The 25,311-nt window shown below is 40.8% G+C and overlaps 1 protein-coding gene across 1 annotated transcript; it reads right to left on the bottom strand.

The window, feature by feature from the left end:
• Nucleotides 1–1,356: 1,356 nt before the first annotated feature.
• Gapt (GRB2 binding adaptor protein, transmembrane) lies at nt 1,357–3,542 on the bottom strand. Its single transcript, XM_032896866.1, has 2 exons — nt 3,504–3,542; nt 1,357–3,221 (listed from the first exon to the last, which is right to left on the bottom strand). The coding sequence occupies exon 2, from the start codon at nt 2,832–2,834 to the stop codon at nt 2,361–2,363; it is 474 nt and encodes a 157-aa protein (XP_032752757.1). The 5' UTR covers nt 2,835–3,221; nt 3,504–3,542; the 3' UTR covers nt 1,357–2,360.
• Between the last annotated feature and the right edge of the window lie 21,769 nt (nt 3,543–25,311).

The following is a 25,311-nucleotide window of genomic DNA, read 5'->3' as shown; positions in this document are numbered from 1 at the left end:
ATAATCCAATGTTGAGGGTAGGGGTTGATAAGAAAGTCTTTCCTTGTAATAGGGATCGATAATGAGTTAGGAAGAAAGATACAAAGCAGAGAGCAAAGTCTATGAGTCATATGCTCACTGTTGCTAGATGCTGGAACCAGACTTTCACTGATGGTTGCTGTAAGTCACACTCGATGTATTTGCTGCTGCTGTCTCTTCTCCTCTGCCCTGGCTTCATTCTTCATCTATTGTAAGCAGGTAGTCATATCTTCTAATAGCATAGGGACAATTGGAAAATGCTGTCCTACGTAGATATAAACAACCTTATATTTTCTCATGGATGAATGTATTTTTTTTTTAGTTGCAAAGTTTTAAAAAGTTTCAGAAATATTCATTTAAAGGATGAATTAATGCCTGGTGTTTGGGGTTCTTATTAGATAGCCCTACACAAAGAGCTACAAGCAACTAAGAAATGTTGAGAGTGGGGTCTAGTTGGGGAAGGAAGGTTTTGTAGTTTATCAGAGAAAATGCAATATACATAATTGAACAAGTACTGTTCACACACACACAGACACACACACACACACACACACACACACTTACATGGAGGTGGATAACTCGATGTATCACCATATGCCTCAGCACATCAAGGTGGTAACTGCAGATATTTATAAACTTGGAGCTAAGATCTGAATTTCAGAGACCCGCCGAGCTGGCACTTAGAACTCAGAATGGCTCTTGGCTCCCGATAATACCCTGGGAGGATCTAAGAGCTGGCCCTCTGGTTCTAAAGAACCCCTAGTAGAGGTCTCCTAAGGAACCTCTGATAGAGGGATATGGCTAGGAGAAACTAGAAACTGCCAACAGTTGGAGATGCTGGAGTAAATCACATGCTTGCAGTTTTGTTCTGCAGAGAGGACAAGAAGGAACAAATTCCTTCTGACTTCTGTTCAATGAAAACTTCCCATCAACAAAGCTCAGTAAAGATTTACCTTGCAAAAGTAGCAGTCGGCTGGGTATCCCACAGAGTCCTTCAGAACATCCTATAAAAGCCAGTGTGTAGAGACGCGTAATAAACATAGTATTTATCTACCGTCTTTTCTTTCTGTGTAGAAAGTATTCATTCAGGATTTGTCTTTCTTGTTTCTCCCTCCTTCTCTCCCTCCCCCATCTCTCCATTCTGTTCTCTCTCTCCCTCTCTCTCTCTCTCTCTCTCTCTCTCTCTCTCTCTCTCTCTCCCCTTGCTTGCTTACAATTCCTCTCCATACCTCTCAATTGCCCAATGCAATAACACACACACACACACGCACACACACACACACACGCACGCACGCACGCGCATAGTCAGAAAACATTCAACAAAATTCATTAGGTATTTTTAGAATTAGTAAATTTATTAGTTTTTTCTCAAAACTACTTGACAAACTGCAAGATTTACATCTTTTTCAATTAACCAAACTTTATTTCCTCATATGATGTCTTTGGATCTAAAAGTATTACTAGGAACCAGTTCATTTCCATTTAACTGCAACTGAAGATATCCTCATATTACATTAGTCATAAAATGCACAGCAAACATTCATATTTTTAAATGCTCAAAGAATTGATCAGGCAGCAAGATCTAAAAAAGTAAATGTAGGTTTGAAATAGGGGGTGTTGGAAGAAATTATGATCTGAGGCAGGCTTTAGAGGCAGACAAGTCACACTGTGGAGTTGAGAGAGGGACTTGGGAGCTTTGAGACGTCTCCGATGCAAGTAAAGAAGGGAGGGGTTAGGGGAATTAATTGACAAAGGAAGTTGTAACTGAAAAAGTCATGAATTCTGGAGTTAGGGTTTCGAGTTTTACATCTTTTGCAAACAACATCAAAATTATTATTATTATTATTATTTTTTTTTTTGCAAAGTAATGACATGACCACCTAGAATGTTTTCTGAAGATCCACCTATTGGGCCATAGGCTATTGATTGGCGGTATCTCAGAAGATCAGGCTAGAGGTGTGGCTCAGCAGTTGAACACTTATCTAACATGTCAAAGGCCTTGGGTTAGCCCCTCAGGACAGGAGAAGGATGACCTGCCAGGAGACTGCAATAATGCCGAACCTCAGAGATGGTAGAGGAAGGAAAGAAGGAAAGTCGTTACAGGAAATATTCAAAAAGAAAAATGAACATAATACAGCACAGATTTAATTGAAGACAGGGCATGCGTGGAGGGGGCGCAGTTTCTAGAACTTGTCTACAATGGTTCTCTTAGTGAGGATTTATAAGGGTGGTGATAGGAAAAAGACCACTGATTTCATCGGAATAATTTGATCATGATGACTTCAGTCCACCCGGAGGCCTCATGATCAATTTTCTTCCAGCCACAAGTCTCTGTTGAACAGCTAGTCGCAATCTGGAAGGATGTATATGTCTTCATCTTGAGGAGGAGGAGGACTAGGTTTCTGGAAGTTATAATAGAGGGGGTCGGTCTGATTCCCGTAGACATGCTCCTCAAGATTAGAAGGCTGCGTGTTTTCATACAGGCCCTTCTCAGTCTCCCCTTCAGTGCCGGGAGGACACACTTCCACATTTTCGTAGTTATCATGCATCTTACTTCCCTTGGCAGTAGATTTCTGCCCTTTGCTTTCCACTGAGGCTTTAGCGCTTGGGCCAGTCACGTAGGCACACACGCCGACGTTTTTTGTGTAGTCTTTATGCCTGCTGCTTCTTCTTTGCATAAATTTCGGTAAGGTAAGTGGTGTGGTTTCCCGGCGATTCCAATGCCAAGCACATCCAATTCCACAGGCCAGCAAAAGTACTAGGAGGGAAACGCCTACAGCCACACCCACCGGAGAACTCGCAAAGCTTTTCAGCATTTCAGCTCAGTGTTGTTCAGAAGCTTGGTGTGGTTAACCAATTCACAAGCACAAGCACAGGCAGTCTCTGGTAGCCTGTTGTGGTTGCGGTTCAAAAACCTAGCTGAAAGGCTCTGTCAGTCATTTCTTTTCCACATCTTAGAGGACATTACTAGCTAAGTCCTGATGCAACTGGACATTAGACTGAACAAAGTCAGTTTCTGAAGGTGACCATTTACTGTATCACCATCCTTGTACTCTGGAGCTGAATCGGGGGACAGGGGGTACTTTCATTCCTCTCCACTTCCTTTTCCCTTGGAGGATCACAAAGTGAAGCAAGCCGATGTGAGCAGAAATTAACAGCACAGTAGAAACCTCAAGAAAAGGGAGGCACCATCCAGAAACCTGCTATAAATTGAAAATATATTAACTGCATTCTTAGAACCTTATGAGATTATAAATTTACCACATCTATCAAATGTGTTAAACATCCCTGTATGGTCAGTCATTGCTTTTAATATTGAGTATAACACGAGATGTTTTGACAGGAGAATGGGGAATCTACCCCTGCCTAAGTAGAGTTGCTTGTATTGGTTGATGATTTTCAAGTGAAATATAAGGTTCTTCCAACATTAAGAGGTACATGGTAAAACTATCAATGTGTGCTCTGTCCATTGGTCTAAAGGGGACCTCTTTCCATCTTTAGATTCCTAGAGTGAATCAAAACATCCAGCACAGAAAATGAACCCAGAAAGTATGTATTTGAATAAAAGGTCATGTTTAAGTGGCTCCCAAATTCAGCAACTAATTGCTTAACTGACACCTTAAGAGGAAGGATTTGAAAGCTTGTATAGATTATTCTGAAGTCTTAAGAGATCTTTTTAAGTGAAGCAACATCTCTTTGTGAAAAGTTTTAATCACAAATGTAGCAGATGATTTGCACTTAGTTAAGGTAAAGTTTGAAGCCTTCTCTTGCAACTTGAAAGTGTCAAGGAAAGAAACACAAAGTATTCATTCCATCAGACATCATTCTCTACTGTGACTATACCCACAAAGCACTCTTACTATTCCTTTCAAGTGAGACACAGGAATAGTGACAGCCACTATGCTCAATATGGCCGTAGTACTTCATACCATTGTCCGATGAGCGTCATTATCAGTCATATTTAATTAGGGGCACATCTTAAATCAGCTTTCAGGCACTTCTCCTGTGGATTGTCATACTTAACTCTACAGTGTTCATGTGGGGTACTATCGCTATCCTCACCTTATAGAAGACAACACGGAGGATTCTAGACAGTATCTCCCTAGGATGAGCTAGTTGTATTTATCCCCTAGAGTCCAGCACTAGTACTAAGCACAGGAGCACTAATACACTGAATATCGGCTAATAGATAGAGGGATCCACTCCAAGCTGCACTAACAACAAGGAACAGGGTAGGAAAACTCACAAACCAGTCCCCTACCCTCAGGGAGGGCACATTTCTAAGGTCATATTATACCAATGCAAAATTAGTTTGTTTATAATAAACTCTGTTTGATAACTACCTAGGGACAAACACCCACACTCCAGATATCTCTCAAGTTCCATGGGGTCCTGGGGGAGGTACACCAGGCTGAACATAGAAGTATCTAGTTACCATATGGTGTTCACAGTCTGAGCTGTTCATGGGGGCTCATGCCTGTGTATTCCTGGTACAGAGAGTTTGAGGCTAGATGGGATACAGAATGGCATCTCGTGTCAAAGCAAACACAAAACCAACACGTTTTGTTGTCTACAGTTAAAATGGTAAAGGTAGCATACAGGATGGTGGTAGTCAGTAAGAGATAAACAAGTATGAACAAGATGCAATGCTACAGGTATGAAAATGCCATAATAAAATGCACTATTGTATATACTAACTTAAAAATGAATAGAGCCTTCCCATTCTTACAAGGGCAGATATGATGCAAGGGCTAAGTACAGACATTTGTCTAATGATTTTCACAAATAGAGCCTCATTGCCTTTATGGGCAGATGAGAATTGATCTTAATATGTCATAAATAATTAATAGCATAAATAACTGCACACATGTTATCCACAATGTGTGAGATGCATTTCCAGAATAAATTTCAAATATCGAGTAGAATGAATCAGTGTTTTAGGGATGTGCTAGGCCTCCAAGAAAAGGGAATTGGGTTTTCCGCTTGACTGGCTGCAGTCTCCTAGGCGGGTGCAGAGAAGCAAGAGACTCCCTCTTGGTTTCTGAAAGAATTTATTTTAGTTCTATGCAAAGCAGACATCCTTAATATAAAAACAAAGCAAAGAATATTCACTGATCCAAAGAACAGCCAAAGAAACATCTTTTCCCTCTCTGCAAACTAACTGTATGGCAGAAAAACTTGTGAGAAATAAAAAGGACAGATAAAGAATAATAATGAAACATCCTAACATAACACCTAAACGAGGTTCACTCTGCCCAGCTTGGAAGCTCTTTTCCCTTTGGAAAGCAACAGTTTCTGCAAACTGAACAATAATTATTCACTTGTCTTCAAATCCCAAGTTCTCTGTAGAGTAGACCTTGCAAAGCAGACAGGAAAGGGAGAACAGTGTAGCACAGTCCTAGGTGTGTCAACCTCACCAGAAACTTGAAATTGCTTTCCCTGCTATGACCGAGCCAAAATCACCACCACCAATAACAACAAAATACTAGTTGTTTTTAATGTAACAAAATGTCACTACTTGGTTATACATGAAGTCATTTCTTACCTCTTCCCATACCCAAACACTTTAAATCGGTTGCACTCACATGAAGCCTGAGAATGTCCAGCTCTGTCTGTCACTTTTTATCAAACTTTCTTCATCTGAGAATTGTTCCTCTTTTCATTTGGGTCAGTTACTTCCTTCTTTGGCTCCTCCTCCCTTCAGTTTATTTAATACTTGCAAAGTTTCCTGGTTTGTGAGGAAGTTGCTATCAGATACGGCAGAATTATAAATGACCCTCCCTCTTTGTTGGTAGAACTTTTTGAAGTGTATATTACTTTAATAGGTCAAACCTAGATGACTTTTTCCTTTTTTGAACAATTTTACAATGTTCACTTTAGAATCAATCATGTACTTTGTTTTCTTCAAAGAGTTTTTAAAACTCATACTAGCATAGTCCTTGAGTATTTTTGTTTCTTTGCTTTGTGATTGGTAGAACAATCCTTATTTAAATAGGAAGCTACAATGAATAGTCCTAAGGTTAAGTATCTGTTGAACTAGTGCACATATATTGATTCAGAATGTGTTGATTACTATTGTTGTTATTGTTATTGATATCATCATCGTCGTCCTCATTACATTCATTAAATAGAGGTTTCCCAAAGAATGTCTTGAGGCATACTACTCTGGTACACTATTTGACTGATTTTCGTCAGGTAAATTTGTCGAGTATCTTTTATTAGGAGATTCACCAAGACATAGGGATGTTATAGATTGGCAGCAATCTGATGGGAAGCCAACTAAATCCAGCAAGAAAGAAAGGAAAATGCTTTATTTTGTTTAGTAACAATAGTTAGTCCATTCCTAGCACTAGGTATTATAAACCTTTAGTGTAATGCCCAAGAAAGTTTTCGAGGAGAAATGCCACCATTAATCTTAGATTATAGGCGGCAGGCGAATGTCCATTCCCCAGAGACATTGCCCCAGTGCCTGTGAACAGGGCCATTGTCTATGGCACCTGAAGAAATGGACTGAATAGCAAGTTCCTACAAAGAATCTGTCTGTGATATCATCCCTAAGAGACAGCTCCATGGCTGGGGAGAGAGAGAGAGAGAGAGAGAGAGAGAGAGAGAGAGAGAGAGAGAGAGAGAGAGAGAGGGGAACTGCTGAGTCAAACAGATACTTGGTGAATAAAATAGATGATTTAGAAATAGTCACGCAAATATTTCCTTTTAGACCGTGTCAGAACTCCTTCGAGCAAACAGAACTAACCTTGGGTAAACTGATTTAAAAGAAGAGGGAGGCCAGGGCTATAGATTAGAGATGTGTGCAAGATTCTAAGTTCAATTGCAAGAGCTGCAGGGATGGAACGGCGAATACACTTCCTCAAGCACCGAAAGAAGAGCAAAAGAAGAAGCCACTGAGCCCGCAGGTCATTTCAGACACTTGGAGAAAGGCTGAGAAATATACAGTTCCGGGGAACAACAGGGAGCGGGAAAACAGGTGTGCTGCTCATGGTGAGCAGGAAAAGAAGCCTGAAACCATGTTTGTGATCAAGGAAAGAGTTTACCAAGGCAAGAGTGATCCGGTGGGACAGGGAAGCTGTGAGCTGCAAGTGCACTGACTCCTGGTGCACTTAAGTGCAGTAAGGTACTAGCTGACCTTTGACACACACATACACACACACGTACAACACACTCACACACGCACTCTCACATGCACACATGCACAGATGCACATACATGCACACACACACACACACACACACACACACGTGTAAATTTACATAGTCTCCTCTAAAAGTGCAACTAAGGCTAATAAGCTCCTATTACTTTAAAATTTTTTAAGGAGTAAAAAATCAGAGGGCTTACCTCAAAGAGGAACTTTTTTAAGTAGCAGAATTTATCTTTAAGATTACGGAAGAAATGATGTTTCTGTTCAAAATTGAGTTTTTGTGTAACTATTGTTTTTATGGCTTAGGTACTGTTTTAAACTATGTGTTTTCTTACTCCCCAGTCTTTAGTGTAGCAAAGTACATCTTTCATTTCTTCCCCATCTCTTTTCTTTTAACCACGGCAGCTGCATCTAGATTTATTTGGCCCATTTTCATTTTCTGCTTTCGTTTTTTGCCATTCTATGGTTTGGGTAGTAAAGAACTTGGGAAGTAGTTTGTTGATCTTCACTACAATCTCGACTGGACAATTAATTCAAGTACATTTCTCCCTCATAGACTGATGGTAGCAATTTTCTTTGTGCCAAATACCTATTTGTTTTAACAGTAATTTTTAAACACTTGAACTGAGTTGCATAAATGACAGTATGCATGGGCATATAATTATGTATGTAAATTCTATTTGAAAGTTTGCCATATTCAGGAAATTTTCCTGGATATTTTATAAAGGATCAAAAGACTTCATGATATTGGCTACAGATAGTTCCAGAATCTACATCTTGAAATAGAGGATTATATTGACTGGGAAAGGTAACATATTTAGCTAGCAAATTATTTATTGTATATAGGCTTATGGGGTTAATCCAAAAAGTAATCAGATTGTTAATAAATTGTTCATAGAGTCTTCTAATCAGTAAAACTTTACTATATGTGTGGAAAAGTCAGGAACAATTTAAAGTGAAGGAATGTGGTAAGTGAACCTGGAAGCCAAAGGCATGGATGAACAGAAGCAAAACAAACCGTCATTATGGTAAGGACCCATGCTGGTAGCAACTGGCAAATTAAATTAGATGATTCCTGGCATTTACAGGATAGATCCCAGTGGAAGATACCTCAGATAATTTTTGGTGTGGGAATATAGCTCCATATCTGAAAGTCCATCAGAATCATGACAGAGTTTCCAAATGTGAAGTCCAGGGACCCTGGAGGTCTGCTCCGTCCGTTACCTCTGGAAAGGTCATTGTTATCTGAAGATAAGAGGAATACCACAATACTTCCTTGTGCAGGGGAACTGGAAGGACAATATTTTATAGACTGTTAGGTAAAAGGTTTCTTTCTTTTTTTTTTTCTTTTTTCTTTTTTTTTTTTGGAGCTGGGGACCGAAGGGTAAAAGGTTTCTTAAAAATCATCGTATACTTTTCAGTAGTGCTTGGCATCGTTTCCATTATTATGCACCATCTGTATACCGAACAAATAAAAACAGACAAACAAATAAATACATGGTTATTGCTGATTTAACAGCATCTCTGCCATCTCTGGATGAGGTGCAGACATGTGTACACGATCTATTCTACAGACTGAGGAAGTAGAAACCTGCGAATGCCCACATACAGGTTATGCAGACACATAGGGCCAACTTCGTTTATTTAGCCTGGGCATCTATCTACTTTTCCATTTTCCAGCATGACGTTGCAAAGCGTCATCTTATATAAATTAAAGAATTAGAGATGTTTCTCCAAACTGGCTGTGACATCCTTGGTAATATTAAGGAGAATTTCTCTAGGACATGTTGGCAAATGGAAGTTTTGAATCCCTGAATATGAATACTTGCGGTCCTACTGAATCCAAAATGGCTGCTAGTATGGGCATATCATTTATCCACAGATCCTAGAATACATGAGCGACGCCTCTCTTTTTCTCTCTACTACTAGTATTTGATATGTTGACAATTTTAAGTATTTACATAGATAGCAAATGAAAATCCCCATGTTGCTTGTTGGTTTAATGTCCTTGAGGTGTTCCCCCTTTCTTTGGTGAAAGATATGTTGTGGGAATGAGGCTGGGTAGAGTATTTCTATCCTTCCATAATCTTTCAAAAAAAAATCTAATCTGAAATTCCTTAACTTGCATATGGAAGTTTTAATTTGTTAAATTATTTCATTTCCATGGGGGGAGGGGTGGTGGTAGAAATCTAACCTGATATAAACACCCAGCCTCAGGAGATTACTGAGGACAAATCAGGTTTCCTGAAGTCCAACAGCAGGAAAAATCAGGAGAAACAAAAAAAGCATAGTACATTCATAAAAGTGAGTTAGATCCAGCCACAAAATGAGCAAACCACCTATATGCGCCAGCATTGTGGACGACTATTACACCATAGGATTAAAGAAGCCACATACGAAAAGAGTGCATACTGCGTGACTCCATTTCTATGAAGCCCCAAACACATGCAACAGTCTACAAGTGTGTGATGAGCAGAGTCAGACATTCTGAAGGTTCTGTAGACTTGGAATCATACGCAAAAGAGTTTCCCTGGAGGTGGCATTCACCATCATCTTCATGAGGGTTAATTTAGCATTGAAGATTGTGAATCTTACATACAAGACAATCATTTTAAAATATATATTTAAATATATATAACTTATATATTTTAAATATATAAAGTTATATATTCTATATAATGTATACATATTTATAAGTAATAGTATACATTATGATATATACTATAGTATAAATATAATATATACAAAATATAGTATATATTAGAAATAAATAGTAAAGTAATTTTAATAGGCATGAAGTTTAGGACAAACCAGATATATTTTTATTGAATTTGGTGTTTGTACTTTTTGACAAATTGCTCTGCCAGACTGAGTGGACAGGAATACTTTGAAAAGCTGTCAGTAGATTTTGAACTAGGTGAGTTCTAAGTAATCTGGTCTTACTGAGCCCAGGGGTTGGCAAGGCTGTGTGGGTAAGGAGGATGGGGTCATTGATGATTGAAGCCCAGCTCAAAGAAAGGCGTTTTACTTTCTAGGATTACGGGTATGTGCTCTCATAGATACATAGAGAGATTTCCTCAAGATTTCTATTGACCAAAATTCATGTATAACCTAAAACCACAAAGCCATGTATCAATTTAACTTATAAAAATTAGCATCAAGCCAAAAAACCCTACTCTGAATCTTATTCTGTTTGACCATAGGAAAAGTAAGGATGCACGATCCCTGGGTTTCCTTGGCCACTGCTAAGTTTAAATGCACTGCATCATTATGATGACAGTTACAGGGAGACTATGCTGGAAACTGGTATTTATGTCTAAAATATACTTCCTTCCAGTCCAACTCCCTTTCTTCATCTGGCTGTTTCCTAACTGCTATCAGATCAGATAGTAGGACTTTGACAGCACTTGTACAACACTACCTCTTCTTCCATTGCTCCTCCCCCTTTACTCTTGGTCGTGAAAATAAACGAACACTGAAAACTTTGTTACCCTTTGCATATGAAGCGGAATTGAGCCACCACTCCTCCATGAATGAAATGCTGTGCTACCGAGTTCAGAATTTCTAAGGCAGCTCTCACCTCACCTCAGACTGTGTGTACCTTTCAAAGCCATACAGTTATACACTGTATATCAGCAGATCTTTGGGTTCCTCTGATATTACTAAAAACTAGAGCTAATTACAGACTCTGAGCTATTCATTGTTTGATTCTGTCAATTTCTTTAGGGCATGTTTAGAATAATATAATATCCTAATTTTTTTTAAAGTAACTGGCCATTTTTGAAACTGGCATTGGGAGCATTTGGATCCATAGATACCTGACTCACATAGACACTGTCAGTCACTCCTGCCACTTCAAACATGGTAGAGGTGGGGTTTGGCTTGCTAGCTTCTCCAAGGACAAGAGCACTGTGAGTCCATGCCCTGAGCCCCAATCTCTCACCTGTACACTGATTCTAAGAAAGAAATCTGGAGAGACACAGAACAGTAATTGCTTCCGATCTGCTTTTTGCTTTTTTAACCAAAAATAGTGGTCTTAAATAACTCCAGTCTCTCAGAGCAGAAGACAATGGAATCAAACCAACACAAAATCTGCTTGGCGCAGAGGACCTATCTCTCTCTAAGGATCCTGGTAATTAGAACACACTTTGCTCCCCATGAGGGAAACATGCTTCAGAAGCCAGTTCCTCCTCATACGAATGTTAGTGAAGCATGCTCTACACAAGGACACTGGTGATGGCCAGGCAAGGCTCATAGTCCTAGGTGGGTTGGAGGTATTCCCACTAACCCTGCTTTTATTTCACAAAGACAAGCAGTTCTCTTTGGCTGTGTCAGCAAGAGTTTAGGCTGACCTCTCAGGGTTCCTTAGCAGACATATCTCTGAGCATATGTACCTTATATTAATTTCTTAGAATTATAAGTTCCTTTGTCCACTGTCTTCAGAATCTCTACCCTCTAATACTAACCATCCAATGACAGATACCTCGGTTCCCAAGTAACTTCATTGGCATTTTAGCTAATAGGAAACAAAACAAACAAACACAACTCTGAATTAGAATGGTTATGAACTCCAGCTCTTTACCAGAATCTTCCATGGCACTTTTAGCAATATGAATGTTTAGGTTCTCAAAGTCCTTGTTGGCGCTCTCAAGCCTTAGCACCTAAAAGTTTTCCCTCGAGTCTTTCAAAGTCCTCAGGAGGCCTGAGTTGTTCTCAGGCTTTCTTTGAACAGATCATGCCCTCAGTATCATCTTGAGCAAACCACTTAAGTCTTTACTTCACCTTTCTTCACCATAAAAAGGGAACTCGAAAGTGTCGCAAAGGAAACCGGTCTTCAGTGGTCAGAGTTCATTGGAGAGCGCTCTAGAATTATTTGTAGGCTGGCTAAAACAGCACAATAGCAATGCATAGTTTAAACCCGTGGATAATTACTGGACACAACTATAAACCATTTACATGAAGTTTTTAAGCTTATAGCAAGCACGAAGGTGGGTGCCATTCACTGGATGGGAGATGATGAGAAAAGGCATGGCCAGGTGTAAAATGACCTACTAAAGATAGCTTGCACCATGACATTTGAATACAGAACTTTAAGGACTATTCTCCCCTTGCCCGAGTCCACATTCCTGCCATGATGCCTCATATTACATCTCCTTCATTCTAAAGATGTGCAGTTGAATCCTTTTCATTTTTTCTTCATTTTTTATTTGTGTTAACTTTTCTTTTGGAATTAAAGTATGATTATATCATTTCCTTGTCCCTTTCCCCCCTTCAACTCTTTCTATGTATCCCACCCACACCACCCTCTCTCTCAAACTCAAACCATTTAGTGTTAGTTATATGTATATGATTTCAGGGCTGACAATTTGGTATCGAATAATCAACTGGAGGCCTCTTGCCTGGGCAAGACTATTGTCCCCACACAGTTGATTCTTTATCTGATTAAGGATATTTGAGCCACACTAAAGATAGTAAACCTGTCTGTGGGGCAATTGGATAGGGAGAAGGGGAGCCTCTGTGTGGGTTTTTATGAAGTCAGAGAAGGTTCAGTAAACCAACTGAGTTATACAGTTGAGAACCTGAGTGGCAAGACCATAAAACCCAGCAATAAAATCTTCTGTGCAGTTCACAGTAGGGTACAGTGTTCAAAATGGAGCCTTTGTGATCCTTGTTGCTATTGCGGAGAACTGTGGAAATGACCTCATGCTTGGCTCTAGCTGGACGCCGTTGTTTACTTTAGTAAAAGTTGTTCACTAGGATGCTAAAGGCTTACAGGCAAGGGCCTGCTCTCCACACCACCCCATCCTTTGTCCGAGCAACTTCAACAGCCTCTTTCAGGTTTCCCTCCTATCTTGTTACCTCACAATACTTCACCCCCAAAACTAAATGAGTAACATTTCTCCAACAGTAGTCAGACCACATCGCCCATGATTAAGATGCTCTTGGTAATCTTAGAATTCACCCTCTCCCTCACACATGCTGCTCTTTTACGGAGTAGAAGGCCCTTCATGATCAGCCTCTGTCTCCTGCCACTATATTCTCCCCATCTGTCTTCCCTATCTGCTACTCTTTGCTCCCCAAACATCTCCAGCTCTTCCCCACAAAGGCTCAACACAGCTGTTTTCTTTTCTATAATGTCTTCCCAGGTCTGTTTTTTTAATCTCTCCTGCCGTTTTGTCTTTTCCTTCTGTACCCCTCCTCGGGAGGATTTCCTTGACCACTTAGTATGAAGTACCTCCTCTCTGTGTGTTAGTATCCCCTCTCTCTGTGCTCTGTGTCAGTCTGTCTCTGTGTGTGTCTGTCAGTCTGTCTGACACTCTTTCTGTGTGTCTGTTTCTCTGTGTCTCACATAAATGTATGTATGTATGTATGTATGTATGTATGCATGTATGTAATTTGCCATGCAGTCGCATGATTTCTCCTTAGTCACTCACTCTAAGCACACTAGCACAAGTCTTTCCTGCATCACACACACATTGTCAATGCTGGTTACCCCTTTACATGCTGACACTTTACTGCCAGCCTGTTTTGATTTTCTAGCACCATGGTGCACTTCCTGGTCCTTTGGCATTTGTGTTTATACCTTTAGCCCCTTGAGAACTTAGTGCTAATGTCATGAGAACAGGGACTGTCTTTACTTTCGTCCACTAGTCTCCCTTTCTAGAGTTCTTTACATGGAAGAGGTTCAATAAGGGCCCCCCACAGACTCATAGGGAGTGGCATTATTGGAATTAGGCCTTGTTGGAGTAGGTGTGGTCTTTGAAGGAAGTGTGTCACAGAGGACGGGTGGACTTCAGAAGTTCAATCCAGTCCTAGTAGCTCACTGTGTCTTCTTGCTGATGTGGAACTCTCAGGTCCTTCTCCAACACCATGTCTGTCTGCATTGTGTCATTCTTCCTGTTGTGATGATCATGGACCAAACCTAAGAACCAATTAAGTTGCAAAGATGATTATAGACCAAACCTCTGAACCTGTAAGCTAGCCCCAATTAAATGTTTTCCTTTATAAGAGTTGTCTCTTCAGAGCAATGTAAAACCTAACAAAGACAATCTTCATTGCACCAGAAATGCTAATTTTATCCTACCCCCAAGACATTTACCAACCCTCTTTCTAGAGTAGGCAGCATCTAGAGTCTTCAGTTACCATTTTTTGTTCCATTAAACAGCATGGTCTGTGATTAACCCTGGAAAAGATGGAGAGCAAGCACAAGCTTGAGGGCAGGGCAATAATAGCCTTACCCCATGCAGCTTTTAGCAAAACAAAAACAAACAAAGAAGCTGCCCTGAGGCATGGTTGCTGGCTGGAGCAGCTGGGAGAGAGCTGACCCTTCCTTCCAGGAGGGGCCAGTGCTAGTGGGAACTTCTAGAAAGTTCCATAAGGAGCGAAGGTCCTCAGATGGTTGTCTGAGAACCTGTGTGATCCATGCTTGCTTTTTGCCTTCAGCTTCAAGGAATGGCTTTTAGAGAAGACGCTATCTTCAGAGTGGAGGGGCCTTCAGCTGACCCAGACAGCACATCACTATCAAAGGACAGTAAGCAAGTACTTGTGCCAGAGTCATTGGGGACAAATTATCTCGAATGGAGACTTGTTTTCAGCTAAACTGTGGCTGACACTCCCTGCTTTTACTCATAAGTGTTTTAGGTTTTTGTTGTTTTGTTTTGCTTTACTCTGTGCCCATGGGCTGTCTTAGGATATACATAAACTCCATGTAAGCTCTTATTTCAACAGACAGAGCGAATATTGAAAGTGGCTTCATCGGGAGGGATCTACGTCACTAAGGATCGCACAGATTTAATCTCTTTGATAACGTGTTTTTATTTCTCAGATTGTTTAGGGAGCACACGGATACTCACTGTGATGACCTTTGTGATGTTTCATTCTTTGGTCACACTGAAACCATCGTGATGTGGTTTGGAGCCAAAGGCTGGAGAAAAGCCTCGGTACTCAGTCTCTTCTTCTGCTCCACCTGGGAAAAGCCTGAGGCTGTATATTTAAATATTTACAGCAGGAAGGCTGTCCCACTGCCTCACATCAGACCACTGGCCTGAGTTAAGCCAAGCCTTCAGCAAGCCTCTATAGTTGCGCTGGGGGGCAGGGCAAAGCTAACTTGCCCACAGAGAAGCTGAGGAATGAGGAGAGTGGGACCCACCACCCAGCAGTGCATGGGTCCCAAAGGGTAGCATGGGGCTTTCACTGAAAGAAGAGTAAGTTCAGGGTACAGGTACATGCTAACTATTCAAAAGGTGGGGGGGGGCGGAGGGAGAGGGAGAGGGAGAGAGACCAGAAAGAGAAACCAGAGATGAGAAATGAGAGAGAACAGGGAGAAGGAGAGAGAGACAAGAGAGATCAGAGAGAGACCAGAGAGAGAGAAACAAGAGACTAGAGAGAGAAACCAGAGAGATGAGAAATGAGAGAGAGATAGAGACTATTTTTTTTCATTTGTCTCCCAAATTATGTTGGGGTCATAAGGAACAACCAAAATAGAATTGCAGTCAGTAAGTTGTTAAGAAACACCAGCACTTTCTTACTGATAACACCCTTTTGTCAACCCCATGATGAAATTCCCCCTTGGTGCAAACTCTAGCTTGGCCTCTCTTAGTCTCTTTCTGCAGATATCACTGTTGACTTAGAAAGACTTAAGGCACTAACATGTTCCTAACAAGTCATGGCCACATCTCTAGCATGAGCTAGCCTCTCTTAAAGTGCCTTTCTGTTGAAACTCAAAGCTGCAAAAAGAATTTTGATTGTCCCAGCCAATACCTAAGGCAGGGCTTCCTGGGAGCACAGGAGCCTAACTGTCGTAGGTTCCAGTAGCGAACCTGGGTGAGTCTCACTGGGACCAACATTCCTTCCCACCTTTTATAATGTCTTTAGGGATATTTCTACTTCCTTGACTGTACTAAACCCACACTCAGCTATCACCAGTTGCTCATTCTCCGTTGAATGAGTCCTCTGTGCAAATCACAGTTGAATTTACCTCACACTGGGTCATACTCCTGATTGAAATAATTTACTACTGATAAAACTGTCATTATCATTTTCCAGGTCTCTGACTTTGCTTATCTTTAACACCTATATTACATGTGGCAGAAAATCTATTCTAGAAAGTGCCTGTGTTTTTTGAAAAAGGACCTAACAGCACAAACAGTTAGAGAATGCTGCCCTCTGCTGGCTGAAAACTATGGCTCGGCTTTAGGTGTTTTGTATGTGTGCCCACTTATCACTTCCATTATAGTAAATATGACTTGTGTTCAGTAGATCTATACAAGCCACAGGACTCTGGATGGGCACAACTTGAATGATGTTGTGAAATGAAAACTTTAGCTGTTTTATCTGACGGTGGACAAACTGCCCCAAAGTACTAGTTCACTAAGGGCTTTTTGTAAGCCTCCTTGGACTGGTAAGAATGACCCCATAGTACCCAAATGGGGTACCATTTAGGTACAGAAAGCACTGCTTTTCTTATAGCATCAAGGGAGATTGACCCAGCATCCTTTAGTCACACCTTCCTTGCTCTCTACCTTTTGATCCATTATTGGGAAAAATGGTCTTTATTCCTTAATCACTAGACAGAATTTTTAAAGTACAATGACCTCTGCAGAGGGCATCATTTAGTTATAAAATTATACTTAAAAACTCATAAGCCAGGAGAGGTGGCACATGCCTTTAATTCTAGCACGTGAGAAGGAGAGACAAGAGAATCTCTGTGAGCTCAAGGCTGGCCTGGTCTACATAAAAACTCCTTGTCTCAAAACAATAGAAGCAACACAGCCATAACTTGTAAGAATATAAGGATGGGCAGTTCTAAAGTGGTGGACCTTCCATTCTTCTGTTTGGAAGTTTTATTTTGGCATGTTCACCAAGCAGCCACTCCTAGCCTCTGCTCTCCACCAACCTCACAGCTTGATCTATGAAGTCTTCACAGATCCTTGCACACAGGGAGACTGGCTTCTCACTCCTCTCCAACCCCCTTTGTATCACTCCAATCAGAAATCCAGAAGACAGCAGAGCTGCCTTCCTCATCCTGCAGGTGAATCCCTTCTTCTCCCTGCCCCACATTTGGTCTTCACGTGATTCCCACTGTCTGACATCTGGAGCTGATCTTCCCACTGTCAGCAGCTCCATGGCCTCCATGACAATGCTGCATGGGCTCCATGACAGTACTTCATGACGGTGCCCCATGGGCTCCACAGGCTCCAAGGTCATGATTCTGCAGGAGAGGATGCAAGCTGATACTTTCTTCATCATCCCTGCACACCTTATTCAAGGGTTTAAACTACTAACCCTGACTCTGCATAGTTTACCATCACCATCTAGGCAGATCCTGCTCTCTGTTGATGTTAGCATTTTGCCTCCTGGAGCATCATCTAGCTACTCCTTTGCTTCTAATTCTGCTCCACTACCAATCCAGACTTTTTCCACTCTTCAAACTCTCAGGATTTCACATTTTTTTGGCTCACAGGCTTCCTATTTAAATAATATTTAAAATTATGCACTGCTTTCTTGGTGCTGTGGAAATTTGTCATAAGATTAGAATGGTTTTGGCGATAATATAGGTAATTATAGTAGAAATCTACAAAATAGTCTGCCCAAACATCAAAGAATATACAGTCTACTAACAAAAATAATGGAACATCTGTAAACTAGATTACATACTGGCACAAAAAGCAAATCATAGCAAATTTTCGTGCCCTATGTATCTTCAAAGGAAGCATTCCCAAACTTCACTAAAGTCTGTATTACTCTATTACCCAAATTAGGAGAACACAGAACAACAAAAACAAAATTACATTCTGATATCCCTGATGGATATAGATGTAAGACTATCCAATAAAACTCTTAAAAACTGATCATAGGAAACATATCGGAAAGACTCTCTGCCATGATCAAGTTGGCTTTATGTCACAGATACAATGGTGGCTCAACGGACATTCGTGAATACATGTAATGAAGCACATAAATGGACTTAAATTACAGTCATCTCAATAAGTATAGAAAAGGCTTCTGATGAAATCTAACACCATTTAGGATAAAAGTCCTAGAAAAGAGTAGGACTGAAGGTAACTCAGAATAATAAAGGTCATCTGACAAAGTCATAACCAATATCATCTTAAATAGAAAAACAATTAAAAATTAAAATATAGTCCCATTAAAATAATGAGACAAGCATGTCCACTATACCCAATCATTTTAACTGAAGCCCTTGAAGAAACAATCAGAGCTCCAAGAGCAGAGAATGGAATTGGAATTAAAGAGAAACAACTAAGAAAGGAAGTCAAACCATCCCTATTTTCAGATGATATTATGCATAAGTGATCCCAAAAAATTCCACCAAAAAAACCTCCAGAAAGGATCAACTATTTCAGCAAAATGACAAATTGACTTACAAAAACCTAGCGGCCTTTCTGTGTAACAGGAAGCAACAGTCTGAGAAAGACATTGTAGTAACTGTATTGGCTGGTCTTATGTGTCAATATGATACAAGCTAGAGTCATCAAAGAAAAAGGAGCCTCGGTAGAGAAAAATGCATCCATGAGACCCAGCCATAAGGTATCTTCTCAGTTAGTGATCAATGGAGACAGGCCAAGCCCACTGTGGGTGGCGCTATCCCTAGGCTGGTGGTCCTGTGTTCTATGAGAAAGCAGGATGAGTAAGCAAACCAGTAAGGAGTTCTGCCCATGGCCTCTGCATCAGTTTCTGCCTCCAGGTTGCAGCTCTGCTTAGTCTCTGTCCTGATTTCTACCAGTGATGACCTACCATCTGGAAGTGTAAGCCAAATAAACCATTTCTTCCCCATCTTGCTTTTTGGTCATGGTATTTCGTCGAAGCAACAGAACCCAAAGACAAATAAAGCTGTGACATTAAAGTTGCCTTGGAGACCGCAGATGTTAAAGATGTCAGAGCTGTGGGATACCTATTTAGGAAAGCTGCTAATAGGGAGTAGATGTAGCCTGAGGGAGAGATTTATGTTGAAGTCCACGAAGATGAAAGGAGTTTGGCATCAGACATGGAGATGCAGAGTTTGTAGTTTGATCAGCTGAATTTTGGTCTTGCTTTGGTTCAATATGTCCTCACTATGATGTTTTGGAATGGTAATGGATATCCTGAAATGTTTGGACTTAATATGCTTGCATTATGCTATGGCTAGATATGGCTCCCATAGACGCATGTGTTTGAATAAGCCCATGGAGGTCAGGGAGTAGAATGTGGTCGTTTGAAAATGGTTATGGATGCCCAGGCAGTGGCACTATTAGGAGGTGTGGCCTTGTTGGAGACAGTGTGTCAACATGGGGGTGGGCTTTGAGGGCTCCTATTGCTCTGGCTTTACTCAGTGCAGAGGATAGTTTTCTGACTGCCTTTGGGTCAAGATGTAGAACTCTTAGCTTCTCCAGCACCATGTCTGCTTGCAGGTCGCCATGCTTCCCACCATGATAATGGACTGGATCTGTGAACCTGTAAAAACCCTAACTAAGACACTCGTATTAATCACTCTGCTCAATAATTTAACTCCAGAAGGTTCAAGACCCCACTAGGAAGCCTGAAATCTAATACTTCCAGAAAAAAGGTTACATAAATATATTGAAGTAGGAAAGGACTTTCTGAATAAGACTCCATTTGCTTAAGAGTTAAGGCTAATAATTAACAAATGGAACCTTATAAAAATAAAAAAAGCTTCTATGCAGCAGAGAAAAATAGGCAATGGATCTGAATTGAGAGAGTTCTCAAAAAAAAAAGTAAAAGTGGCTAAGAAATATCTCAAATAAACATTAACCATCCTTATAGGAAAATGAAAATTAAAAATAGTTTGAGATTTTTGCCTTACTCTAGTCAAAATGGCCAAGATCAACAAAACAACTAACAGTTACTAAAAACTAGAGCTATAATATGACCCATATGTTCCTTGGCATGTGTCTAAAGGATTCTCCACCCTACCCCACAGACACTTACTTAACCATGTTATGTTGGCATAATTTTTTAATCTATTTGGGTTCTTTTATCTCTCTACCTTACTTTCAACCCTCATTTCTTCCAACACTTCAATACCTGGTTGGGGAGAAAGAAGGTTAGAGGGGGATACGGGACATAGGACTCTTAAAACTACTTCCTCTAAGTAGGGGCATTGAGTTACTTGGGAAAGTCCTAGCTTCATCTTTTCAAGATATCTCCAACATTTTCTTCTGGGTTCTTTTCTCTTGAGCACCAGCAATAGCAGCAGCAGGAACCAGCAGGAGGAAGAGCCATGCCCTCTTCTTCAGTGTGGACTCTCTCTTCTTTAGAGCTTCCTATCTCTGCCAGGGAACTGGCATTTATTCTCTCTCAAGAATTCCCAGGATCAAACTATCTGCAGCTGACACAAATCACACCCCTGAGGGAGCAGGAGGCAAAGAGTCTGCTGCTGTAGATATAATCTGAAGCAGCCCTATATTCCACACCTGGGATTAAGGCAAAAGCAAGTTTATGTAACATAACTGAGTTTTTAAACGACCCAAAACTCTCACAACATTGTTCATTGCTGCTTTGTTTACAATAAGTAGAAAGTGGAGGCAATCTAAATGCCCTTTGACTGCTGGGTGGATAATGAAAACGTGATACACGCACACAAAGGAATACTATTCAGCTGAAAATAAAAATAAAAACACCCAATTTCTGGGTAAGTGGATGGAACTCGAAAATATCACAATGAGTTGGGTAAACCAAACCCATAAAGACAAACGTCACATGCTATCTCTCATCTGTGGGTCCTAGCCAAAATTTTAGCTGTGAGTATACAACCTAAGGTAACCACAAAATACAGAAAATCACAGGGAACCACAGGGATGGGGATAGAGAGGATATCTACAGAGGGAAATAGGAGGACGTGGGTGCTGTGAGGGCAATAGAATAACTGGGCAGAGGGTAGAAGAGACTTACCTGGGGAGGGGGAGGTCAGGAAATACACAGAGAGAGGGTGGTGGGATAAATAGCAGTAAGGATGTTTGAAAAAGTTATAGGAAAGCATATTATTTTATGTTTTCTTAAAGTTATACATGTACGCATATACATATATATGTGTATATATATAATTCTTATGATTTATGTATGTTTTAAGACTATTAACATTTTCCCTGCTCCCTTCTTAGAATATATATATATATGTCTACATCTGTATCTATATCTATATCTTTATATATATATATAGAGAGAGAGAGAGACAGAGAGAGACAGAGAAAGAGAGAGACAGAGACAGAGACAAAGAGAGAGAGAGACAGAGAGAGAAGTAGATAGATGATAGACATGATAGGTAAATAGATATAACCATGAATACATGTAGATAATAATTTAAATAAAGTCCGACCACTTGAGGTAATGATATTCCCCTGAGATCCACAGACTATCTAATAAAAACCCCAGTGCCAGGCATGGAAAACTTTTGAGATGTTGGTCAGGAGAGTCCAGGAGACCCTCTAACAATGTAAGCTATTTCCATTGTCCTGATGGACTCCCAGAAATTGATGGACAGAACCTGCTCCTGAAAACACCACCCATGCTAGACAGACACCTTGGAAGAGTGAAGTTGGAACGAACCTGGAATCCTCATCACTAAAGAATAATTTTCACGGCACTAGAAGGAGCAGTGTAAGCTGCCAAAGTAACCAGCAGCCATCTGGTTGGACTTAGTGCTGGCTTAATAGGAGGAAGTTCGTGCCTGTGACTGTAAACTATCCCACTACCCATGGCCGATGAAGCCATAGACCCTAGAAGAGAATCTACTACTGCCCTCCACTAAACCAGTCAAATTTCTACCTGTGTTCTAACTAATCTTCCTTATACTTGAAGGTAATTATATCTCTTACCTCTCACCCTGGAAGCTCCTCCCACTGCCAGTAGATGGAGACCATTATGGAAAGTTACAGCTAATCAGACTGCAGAGACTCGACCATGGATGTCAAGCCCCAACTAATACATCCACAACATGACTCAAAGCTCAGAGAATATCACAAAGCAAGGGTGGAAAGGATAGAATGGCTAGGGGACCAGGACAGCATGTCTGCTGTAGTATAGTGTCTTCTGTATATAAGAGGAACACTGCAGTCAGGACATGTCAACAATGTGGTTGTCTAAACAAGACCTGAACAATGATGACACCAATCAACACCAATGTGTGTGTGTGTGTGTGTGTGTGTGTGTGTGTGTGTGTGTGTGTGTGTGTGTGTGTGTGTGTGTGTGAGAGAGAGAGAGGGGGGGGGCTGTGCTCACAAGGCTTCACTAATGGCTACAGAGATAGATAGCCAGATGGATGGATGGATGGACAGAGAGACAGGGTGTCAAACAGAGAGAGACAAAGACAGAGATAGAAACAGAGTCAAAGAATGAGGCTCCATCTTCTTCAGGAATGAACCGCCTGATAGATTAGCCAATCCACAGAGGTCAGGCCCTAAACACACATGAGCAATATTAAATGATCTAAGCATCTAGGTATGTGTTTGTAATAATTATAATTAAATAATAAAAGGCTATGAATTTGATGAGCAGAAGGTGCTGGGGACAACATATGATGACAGGGACTGCCAGCACTAGGCCGGGATGGAGACATCTCAGTAGCCCGCAGCAGCTCTTTGTAAAACCTGGTTGTTCCCATTTCTCCTAACCTTAGCCCTGGACAACGGCTGTATAGATTTCATTTGTGCATGTCTGCCTTTCAGTTGGCCTTGGTGTACATAATTATTCTATTATATCTGACTTTCCTACTTCTTTCACCTTCTGCTCTGATGAATTCTGTAAAACTGGATGTTCCTTATGTAATGATTCTTAAACAATTGGAAATCAAGGCATAGGGGCACAGCACAGCACAGCACAGTTCTAATGGCCCAGGTGCATGCTGTGTGTTCTCATCTTGGAAACAATGTAATAACTGCACAATAGTAGTTCCAGATTAATGCTTGACTTGCAAAGAAACTTTAAAGAAATTATTAGAAAATGAATTAGAGCCAACATTGGGACCATAAGACAGGAAAAAGTTATTGAAGTTAAGAATTAAGTTTAAGATAACATTTGAGAGTGGTTTCTGGATAAGGAAATATAGAATATATAAAATTATATACTAGAGTGAATGACGAGAGTCATTGTGTGCAAGGAACAGAGAGCTAGCAGAACCACTGAGTTAAGGGTTAACTTGATTCTTTCTGGCCACTGCCTGGCAGCTTTACCCATGTCATTTATCATTAGAGCTTCACAGGGAAATGCAAGTAGCTGACCTCGGAGCTCTGAGCTCCAAAGTATAATAAGTTAAAAGTTAAAGTTTAAATAATGATAAGTTTGCAATTATCATTATTTTGGCCACAGGCCTGGGAATAGGGGAAGCTTGAAACTTTGGGAACAATTGTAATTCTTAGTTCTTTGTGGGATGTGGTTATTCTTTTGAATTTGATTTGGCAATGATTATACAATGACTTTTTTCTACCTGCTTTTGAATTATCAGTAAAAGACTGGGGCAAGAGAAAGGCTGGAGAGCATGAGAAGAGCATGTGAAGAGTGAGTGAAGAGAGCATGTGAAGAGCAAATGAGAGAGAATGTGAAGGGTGAATGAGAGAGAAAATGTGAGAGCGAGTGAGAGAGCATGTGAGGAGCATGCAAAGAGTGAGTGAAGAGAGAATGTGAGGTGTGTGTGAAGATTGTGTGTGAGTGAAATGAGAGTGTGTGTGGTGTGTGTGAGATATGTGTGAGGTGTGTATGAAGAGTGTGTGTGAGAATGAAAGGGTAATGAACAGAGGTGAGCATGAATGTGGGAGTTTGAGAAAAGAAAACCTCAATTAAAAAAAGCAGAGTGCGCGAGAGAGTGCAGAGTGTGTGCAGCCTCAAGCTGAGAGTGAGCAGAGAGAGAGAGAGAGAGAGAGAGAGAGAGAGAGAGAGACTTTAAGCCTTGAAATTGCCTGTCAGTTTGTACCCAAAGAGTAGTGTGTGTATATTTATTATGCGCCTTCCAGATATCCCTGCTTCCAGTTGAGAACTCCGATCCTGTTTGGAGGCTGGACCCCAGCAAGAAGGAACATGGAAGAAAACGGAAGAAGGAAAGGGAGGGGGGGGGGTGATGTAGATATAGGTCTCATATATAAAATTCTCAAAATATAAATAGAAGAAACATGAATTTGAGCAGTAAGAAACATAGGGTCTGGAGGATGGGGGAGGGGAGCTGGGACATGCTGACTTGTGGGTGTGACATCGTTGTTGCACACAATTCTCACAGCAGTGGAGATCACCTGCGAGATACTGCACAAGATCAAGCTGGTCTTGGCCCTGATCAGGGAGCGGCTGTCAAAACCCCACCCCTGGCATGGAGATTTTGGTAGTTAATGGCTGTTAAGGAAGGGGAAGTCGTTTTTACTATCAGGATGTGGCTACCAATAAATTGCCCGTGCCTCAGCAGATGGCCCTACATTATGCAAAGACAGATAGTTCTAACAGGATACAAGGGATTGTTAATAATAATAATAATTAGTATTAATAACATATTATTATTAATTATTATTATATTAATGAAATGAACATGGAGTTGAGAGGGAAGTGAGGCAAGGAGTTCTGGGGGCTTGGAAGGAGTTGATGGAGGCAGTAATCTTCCCCACTCCTTCATTATTCTACGGAATCATGCTTTACCCACGCATTTGCCTTACACTTGATTTTCACAGTGTTTAATTTTAGATCCTTCCATATTAATTATTTCAGTCGTTTGTGCTCTGTTTTCACAACGCCCTTCAAGTGTGAGTTTATCATCATTCATTTAATCCATATTCTGTTTATAGGACCTCGGGAGATTTTTAGTTCTCATTCAGCAATGCTGTATTGAATGCCCTCGGACTCCACAGGGCAGCCGCTTGTTTCCGTGGAGGCCTGGGGATAAACACTCGAGGCTTTGGAAGCGGACATTCTGTCACAGCTTAGCTCTACTCTTGCAGGGTAGTTTGCCTGTGTGAGCAAACGGGCACGGCTATGTCCTAGTTAGACTTACTGTTGCTGTGATTAGCTTAAAGCAACTTGAGCAGGAAAGGTTTTATTTAGCTTACACTTCCACAGCACACAGGTCACCATCAAACAAAGTCAGGACAGGAGCTCCAACAAGGCAAGACCTGGAGGCAGGAGCTGATGCCGAGGCTGCTGCTTACCGG

Source organism: Rattus rattus, chromosome 3 (assembly GCF_011064425.1).
Source record: "Rattus rattus isolate New Zealand chromosome 3, Rrattus_CSIRO_v1, whole genome shotgun sequence".
Lineage (NCBI taxonomy): Eukaryota > Metazoa > Chordata > Mammalia > Rodentia > Muridae > Rattus > Rattus rattus.
The sequence above is the reverse complement of the archived record's forward strand: the minus strand, read 5'-3'. Positions and strand labels throughout refer to the sequence as shown.